The sequence below is a fragment of the Fukomys damarensis genome, unplaced genomic scaffold, assembly GCF_012274545.1.
Source record: "Fukomys damarensis isolate Sample0158 unplaced genomic scaffold, DMR_v1.0_HiC HiC_scaffold_8, whole genome shotgun sequence".
NCBI classification, from domain to species: domain Eukaryota; kingdom Metazoa; phylum Chordata; class Mammalia; order Rodentia; family Bathyergidae; genus Fukomys; species Fukomys damarensis.
In genome coordinates this window covers 30,634,120-30,642,416 of record NW_022900920.1, presented here as the reverse complement: position 1 = coordinate 30,642,416, position 8,297 = coordinate 30,634,120, and the positions used below count along the sequence as shown (strand labels likewise).

Here is an 8,297-nt window from a genome sequence, read left to right as displayed (position 1 = left end):
CCCCCCCCCCCCGCAGGGGACCTGGCTGTTGCCAGGTGACGGGAGGACGGGAGGACGCTCTGAACGCCGGGTTTCTGCTGGGCAGGGCTAGAGAGATACCGTGCGCAGCCCCTTCCCCAGACTCTCGCCCAGTTTCTGCGATCGACCCAGCGGCCTTTGAGGCCGCCCCAGGCAGCATCAGGATGGCCGAGGTCAGGAGTCAGCGCCCCCTCTGTCGCCTCTCGCTGGACCTTTCCCCTTGTCCCTCTCGTGTTGACACCCATCCCCTGTCACGTCCACGTCGTAGCCCAGGCCTCGCTCCCTTGTTGTGTGGTACACCTCATCTTTAGCTTTACAGATTCTGCAGTCTTCGGTGATCCCTGCCCGTCCATCAGCCCTCCCATCTGTAACTTCAGTAGCCTCAACTCCCGACTTCCCTGCCACTTATAGTCCCCACCCACTAAGGCCCTGCCCAACTCTTCCTTACCTCCTCAGGGAAGATTCCAGCCAGGATCAGCTGCAAGATTTTCCAGTGCAAAATGAAAACACACAGCTTCTCATTCAGAAATCATTAGGACTTTTAAACCGGGACAGCAGTACATTAATCAAGGGTGGGGCTCCTCTGAGTCTGCAGCCTGGGCAGCCCTGCTCCCAGCTTCTCCCACCGCATTGCTTCCCGGGTCTCCTCTGCACCGTCTACATCCTCATCACTCCACCTCCTCCTGTCTAGTGTCCCACTGTGGACCCCACTTCCTGTGGCCCCCGCGCTGCACTTCCTTATCCTCCATCGTCTTCCTCTTCCCTGGTTGGTCACCGTCATTTTCTGACGTCTGTGCCCGCTGTGAGCACATCATTTCCCCCATTACCCCCTCACCCATCCCTCTTTACCTCCCATTTCCTCCTCTTGGTCCTTCCAGACCTCCTTCGTATTTTCTATTATTTGCTTTTGAGTGTTTCCTCTTTTTCTCCCTGACTGGTTATCTTAGTTTATTTTATTATTCTTCATTCTCCATGAATAAGCCCCAGATACCAGGCCTAGGAACTAATTCTTTCCCACTAGCCCCTGTCTTTATTGTCTCCTTGTATTTCTTACTTTCCTCTCTCTCTTCTCACTTGACTATAACCAACTTTTCCCAGCTTCTCTTTCACAATCCTTTATTTCTACTCTGGTCTCATAGTTCGGCCGTCTTTTCATTTCCCCTCTTTCTCCTTTCTGAGGACCTTGGCACATTAGTAAGCACTCTGGCCAGGTGAAGAATGAAGTGGTGTCACAGCTCACGTTGACACTGTTTCTGAAATATTTTCCCTTGAACACTTTCAGACTAGAGACGCCAGCAGCTTTTGGCTGCGGCTGAGAGATTGTTTTTGCTTTTCTTTTAAGAGTGTACTCTTAAAGTGACAATATGAGAAAATCTTTTGTTCACAAAAATTTTTTTTAAATTTTTTCTTTCTCTGATATTTTTCCACACCTAAGTGCTAAGTGCCAGGTGTATAGGGAAAACATGGCCTGCAAGTAAGTCATTAGGCTGCTGATTAAGTGTTGACATTTTTGCCATAACTGAGACTGTCCTTGTGATAAACTTTTGTGTGTGCCCATGTTTAACATCAACAAGGGGGAACAGGGCAGTGACAGCATTGTATTTCTTTAACATGATTTTTCCTCTTTTGTGCAACTGCTATCGTATTATACTCTGCAAAAACCTACTTTATTCAGGAAGGAAACATCTTGAGTCTAAAATTAGTACTAAAGTTGTTATAGATGTGCTTATGATTTTACATCTATTTTAATCTCCAGAGATATTTTGTTTATATGTCACCTTTAGAGATTTAATTAATAGTATAAATGCTTTTGAAAACTACAAATATGTAGACTTTATTCATATTAGGCAAGACAGCCTTGTGAAAACAAACGCTTTACTCCTTCCCTGAAATCTTAAGGGTGAATTAGAGTTTTACTCTACTATTGAGATTAGAGATGGTCTCAGTTGGTTTCTTTGATTATTAGCGGAGTGTTAATGGTAAGTGCTTTAGTGTAGAATACCAAAGCATAACGTTGCAAGTGTAAGTAGGGCCTTGTAAACCTTATCAATTCTTTACTCAAAAGTGTTGCTTTGGCTTTCTGTGGCCTTTGTAATAATACGATTCATACTCCTTAGAATGACAGTCAGTGTGTCCAGGCTGTTTCGCACACTTGAAGGGTCTTCTCCTTCCTTTTTCCTGTTATACCTCTTACATTTTACCCGACTGGGATATTGCCTGGCCCTGAGCTTTTGGTTAAACTTTGTGATCTGCAAGAAAACCCTTCATGTATATCCATGTGTGAAAATTCCTTTCTTCCTTCTAGGCCTGCTCAGATGCCACTTCCTTTATGACATTTGCTTTATTCTTCCTGCTGGGTATAAATCTTCCTTCTTATGGGCTCTGATAGAACTCTATCCACTTTATGACTGGGACCTCCTTCTGTACTTCCAGTGTCTGCATAACATACTCCATCAGCTGGAAAATATAAACTCTGTGTGGCTGGGTCACTTATTCCTTGACTGGATATCTCCTGTAGGCTTCATTGCAGAGCTTAACCTAGAGCAAATGTTCGACAAATGCTTGCTAACTGGGGCTGGAGATGTAGCTGAGATGCAGATTGCTGGCCCAGCACGTGTGAGGCCCTCGTTTCAATCGCCGGCACCCACAGGGAAGAGAAAATAATCGCTTTGCTGAGTGAATGAATACATATGTTAAAATACCCTTTAGAATTATTATTCTTGCACTGCTCCCTCAAAGAAGTGGGTATATTCATCTGCTAGAGCAGACATAACAAAGTACCAAAACTGGGAGGCTTAAGATAGCTGGTTAGTATTATTGTTGCTGTTATTATTATTATAGTTCTGAAGGGTAGAAATCTAAATCAAAATATTGGCAGGGTTTTGCTCTCCTGGAGACCCTGAATAATCCCACCTCGCCTCTTTCCACTTCTGTCGGTGGATGACAGATCCTAGCCTTCCTTAGATAACGTCTGCATCAGTCTACTTTGCTTTGAGATGTGTGTGCGTGCGTGTGTGTGTGTGTGTGTGTGTGTGTGTGTGTGTGTGTGTGTGTGTGTGTGTGTGTGTGTGTGTGTATGTTACAACATTGGGTTATACTGAATTAGAACTCATTTCACTCCAGTGATACACACATCTGGAAATGAAAATGAGAAAGGAGACTTCCCAACATGTGTCTTAACTTTTCGGCCTGCCAGGGGCTTTACTTTGTGGTCATGAAGGTCTTTCCTTCGGGGATAATGGCAGTAATTCCTTGTCATTAATGGAGTAACTGTTGGGATGCACATCCATCCTTGTTCTTTTATACAGGAAAAGGGTGAAAAACCAGTGCTGGAAGAAAATGCATTCGAGGAAATTGAAAAAGATTTTCAAGAGGTTCTCAGTGAACTTTCAGGCGACAAAAGTCTGGACAGATTTAGAATCGAATATGAGAAGCTTCACGCCATTATGAAAAAGTCTTATGACAATGAAAAGCGTCTGATGGCCAAATGCAGAGAGCTGAATGCGGAGATTGTGGTTAATTCTGCGAAGGTCGCCACTGCCCTGAAGCTGTCCCAGGATGATCAGACCACCATCGCATCCCTGAAGAAGGTCGGTGATCTAGCCGTGATGAGCTGGATTGAAAACATCACTCTTTCCTTTGCACCTCTAGGCTGGTAGTAAACTCGTGATTAGGTAAAAATTTGCATGATTTATATATTCATTAAGCCCATGGAGTAAGATTCATTCTTGAAGAAAGTAGTTAGCCTGGGTGAATTTCACCATCCAGTAAATAATAGAGAATCTTACTGGCTTTGTTTCTGGGAAGTAATGGGAGAGCAAAAAGATTTAGAGATAAGTAAATGCAGTATGTCTTGCTTGGGACAAGATGAGCAGTTACACACGATAGCTTATTAAAAATATTTTTATATTTCTACTTTTTCTCCTGCTTCAGAGGAGTTATTTTGAGAATTCCCAGAGAGTAATTTTTATTTTCAACCACCTCTGACTGTGTTTCTCCCTTGATCATTTAATTCCTCAAAACAAAAGAACCAGCGATCCTATCTGGGGAATATTGGGGAAGTAACATGACTTAATTTCACACTATGTTTTTCCTCCTTAAATATGTTGCTGCATAGTCCCTGCTGTTCTTAAGGTGATAAAAGTTGGAGAGGTTAATTTATAATTAAAACCCCAGTCATGAGAACTAATTTATAAACATTTTAGGTCATTCCCTTAATATCATGTAACTAGGTGTTACCCAGTTCAACTCATGATCAATACAAAATAGAATTTTATCCATTTTCCTAGAAACTCCTCTGTATATCAGTGTAATTTTTCTCTATTGTCACTTTTTTCTTCTCCTTGCTTAAAAACCAATATGAGAAAACTTAAATTCATTTTATGATGCTGAAAAAAACACTTTCATTTTAAATTTAAAAACGAGAAGTTAAGATTGATTAAAATCTAATTGGTTAAAGTTTATTTGGACCAAATTAGCCCAACATATTTTCATTTAAATGTTCTTCCTTTGTTTTGCCAATAATAGTACATGGGGTGGCTACATAGGACCACATCCGCTGATGTTTTATTCTGAGTCACTAAGTTGTGTGCTGTGGTTACTCAAGAGTAAGTTCTCTGTCTAATATAATAGCATGAATTTATGAAATTAAATACCCTTGTCAGCATTTCTTTTTTGTTCCCCATCAACATTGAGATAAAAGTGGAACATTGCCAACTAAATCGTGCAGATTCTTATCTGTATAATGGATCCACGTTCCACTTGACAAAGTTTTGCAACACAGTTAACGGCAGGACAAAATCGAGGGTGTTGTGGGTGCTCACTGTGCTTTGCCCCTTTCTCTGATGGCTCACTTTTAAATGTACAGTCCCCACTGCCTTTCATAACAGTAAGGGAGCCAACGCTGCATGAGCTGTTGTTCCATTCCCTGCTGTGGATTTTGTTTTTCCCCCACAATCATTTGAGGAGAAGGCATGGGCTTGGGCTTCTGAAAATGGGCATTGCCAAGGTTTCTGCTCAGTTTTGAGCCTGCAGAGAGCAGCCTCCCGATGTTGTGTCCTGAAGCTTTCACACCAGCCAGAGACTCCCTCGGGATCTGAGGACAAATTGCATTTTTTCCTCAAACTTGTGATCCTCCTGCCTCCTTCTTCCAAGTGCAGAGATTACAGGCATGTGCCGCTATACCCTGCTAAGCTTTCATTTAAAATTTTGCAAATATATCAACTTCTTTATAAGAAAGTTTCCCCTAGGGAGAGTAGCTGTGGCAGGACTTTGTAGCCACAATTGCCCACAGAAGGAAAAACACTCTGCCAAAAAGCACCCTTTCTCTAACTGGGCCGTTCACTGTTGTCGGGCTCATGCTGAGCACTTCAGAAAGTCAGTACAGATCATGCGTCGTGTATGTGATATTTCCTGTGTAAATGACTGCTGCCCGGTCCTCATGGTGCTACCTTATTTGCTGGTTTATCTTGCACCTGAAGCCCAGCTTGGGTTTTCTCACTGGTGTCCTGTGGCCCATTTAGGAAATTGAGAAGGCCTGGAAGATGGTGGACTCAGCCTATGATAAGGAGCAGAAGGCCAAGGAGACGATTCTTGCCCTGAAAGAGGAAATAGTAAACTTGACCAAACTGGTGGAGCAAGGGTCCGGACTGTCACTGAACCAAGACAGCAAGTAGGTGGAAGTCCTCCTGGTGTCTCTGAGCGTCCTTTCGCCCGGCAGCCACCCAGGGGCAGTCAGAGCGGCGGCCTGGGGCCGGCAGGTATCTTTTGGGACAGTTCTCCAAGGGCAGAACACTCCACTCCCAGACATCATTTTCCATTCTGATTTTTCTTTTTAATACTTCCTTTCTCCATACTGAAGAGCTTCTAATTTGTGTTTACATTCAACTTCTGGTTCTTTAAGAATCAGCACTACAGTGACCCAGACAGTGAAGATTGAGGTTTATTTCCTGCAGACTTGTAGTGAATGGGACTGGCTGCCTTTCTGCCCAGACTCCCAGCTCCTCCTCCTCCCCATCATGGTTAACCTCTGCGCCATCCTCCTCACTTCCTCAGATTCCGGGCCAGAGGTCAGGGTTGTTCTCCCCCTGTCGCTGCTCCTTCATCCCTGGAAGCCTTGTCTTGTTCGTTCTGACCTTTCCTCTTTCCTGCAGCTGGGGCTGCTGCCGTGCCATGGTGGGGTGGGCAGTACCCTTCTAACTGGTCTTCCCTACATGAAGACATCTCCCTGCTGAGCGTTTTCAGGCCCATGCCTCTGAAGCACACATGCAACCTGTCCACAACCAAAACACTTTCTGCAGCTACCAGTACCAGAAGGAGAAAGCCCAGGCATTTTTTTTGGTTCCAGGGATTGAACTTGGGACCTTGTACGTGTGAGGCAGGCAGTGGAACTGCTGAGCTAAATCCCTGGCCCTAAAGACCAGACTCTTGATCCCACTGTTTTCAATCTTTCATAAACCTGCCTCTGTAACTTCTCTGGCCTTCTGTCCAGACATACCATGTTGCTCCTACCCTCATACTTTCTGTGCTCAGAATACCTTTCTTCCCTTCTCCCCGTCAAAAGCTCAGTTCATCCTTTAAGATCCATCTCAGACGCCATCTTAACTTTGTCACCATCAGCATCCTCTCCACCTCCAGACCCCAATGAAGAGGCAGAGTGAGTCACGGCATTCTCCGTTTCCATAGAACCCAGCACCTACCTCCAGTACCGCACAGACTATATTGGATGGAATGATTTTTCACTGAGTTTCTCTACCCACTAGGCTGTGTATTTCTGGAAGGAAGATGCTTTTCTATCCCTGTAAAAATCTGGCACTACAATGGTCACGCACCACATAACATTAAGTGGTGAATCAGGAATGGACATATACTTCCTCGGGCATCCTTAACAAAATCTAATGTTGCTCTCTTGGTTTCTTAATCCATTGGTCCAACTTTGACAGTTCTAGTTGTAGGTGCCGGGGCAAGGAATAAGGAAAACAACCGAAGAAGTAACTCCTGTAATGGTGGACACTGTCCTGTTCTAGCATGTTCAGAGCACCTAAGGAGAGAAAAGTGAGGGATCTTGCTCCCATGGGGGAGTTTTTAATGAGAATTAGAAGACAGCAGGGAAGACGCTATCCAGCTCAGAGTTTTGTCATAAGCAACGTATGCTCAGCTGTCTCGATTTATAGTAACTTGGAATAGAGGTTTTTTTCCTAGAGAAGCAGCACCTGAGTATGGATTGGAAGGATCCTTAGTAAACATGTATGCTATCTTAAAGTTGCTGGTATATAAGCACGGTCGAATGACAGTGCTTTGAGCAGTTGCTCGGTGCCTGTCAGCTGCACAGGTCTGCAGGGCAAGTTTCCCTCTGTGTTTTCCTTGCCCAGAGCTGCCTGGCTTTAAATCCGTCCTCCTCATGGGTGTACTAGACACAGCTTCCGCTCCCAGAGCACTGATTCTGCAGAAAGTCTTGCCAAATCAGAGGGGGTTGCTTTTGAAATGGGGAGGCAACTGGTTCCCAGTTCAAATCAGTAAATATTTTCACAGACTCTCCAAAATCCAGCATCATGAGCAGTTTTCCAAATTTTGTTCTGGGGAACATTTTATCTCGTCTGCAGCCCTTTGGGAGAAGCTAATCTGTCTGAGTGAATGGAAAGAAAATTGGCAATGCATATTATTTGCTTATGTTTGTGTTTCATCTTAGACTTTATAGCTGTGATCATAGCCTCCAGTGGATATATTAAACAAATAATTTCCTAAATTGACATCTCTTTAGGGTTAATTATAAGAGCTGACAATAGCAATATAGTATTATTGTAGCAGATCCAAATAATACAGAGGTGTGGAAATTATCATTTCTCCCAAGTTTGCCAGTCTAAACTCCCCAGAAATAATCTGTTGCCTGATTTTCTGGGTTTCTGTAAAAATGCCTTTAGAATCCACAACATAAAACCAGGCATGGTGGTGCTTGGCTGTAATCTCAGCACTCGGGGAGGCTGAGGCAGGAGAACTGCAGGTTCAAGACCAGTCTGGGCAATTTAGCAACTTAAGGAGAACATGTCTGAAAAAGGAAAAAGAGAAAGGCTAGGGATGTAGCTCAGTGCCAGGGCCCTGGGTTTACATGAATAGATGCTTTATTTTCTTAAAAATTAAAAAGGAGTCCATCTGGTTACTATTTTTGGCACTTCGGATCGGTGGACATCTCCAGCAGCTCCTTGCACTCCCCACAGGGCCCGAGAGTATCTGTGTAAGCCCAGGCGGCACCCTGTGCAGCCACAGACTTTCCCAGGGCAGCC

The 8,297-nt window shown here is 44.1% G+C and overlaps 1 protein-coding gene across 1 annotated transcript in view; it reads left to right on the top strand.

Moving 5' to 3' along the window:
* The first annotated feature begins 35 nt into the window (after positions 1 to 35).
* Positions 36 to 8,297, top strand: part of Cfap58 (cilia and flagella associated protein 58) — a 119,742-nt gene continuing 111,480 nt past the window's right edge. The window contains exons 1-3 of the mRNA XM_010626490.2: positions 36 to 191; positions 3,327 to 3,608; positions 5,541 to 5,689. Of these exons, the coding sequence (XP_010624792.1) occupies positions 183 to 191; positions 3,327 to 3,608; positions 5,541 to 5,689 (440 nt within the window). The 5' untranslated portion in view covers positions 36 to 182. The remainder of the gene's footprint in view (positions 192 to 3,326; positions 3,609 to 5,540; positions 5,690 to 8,297) is intronic.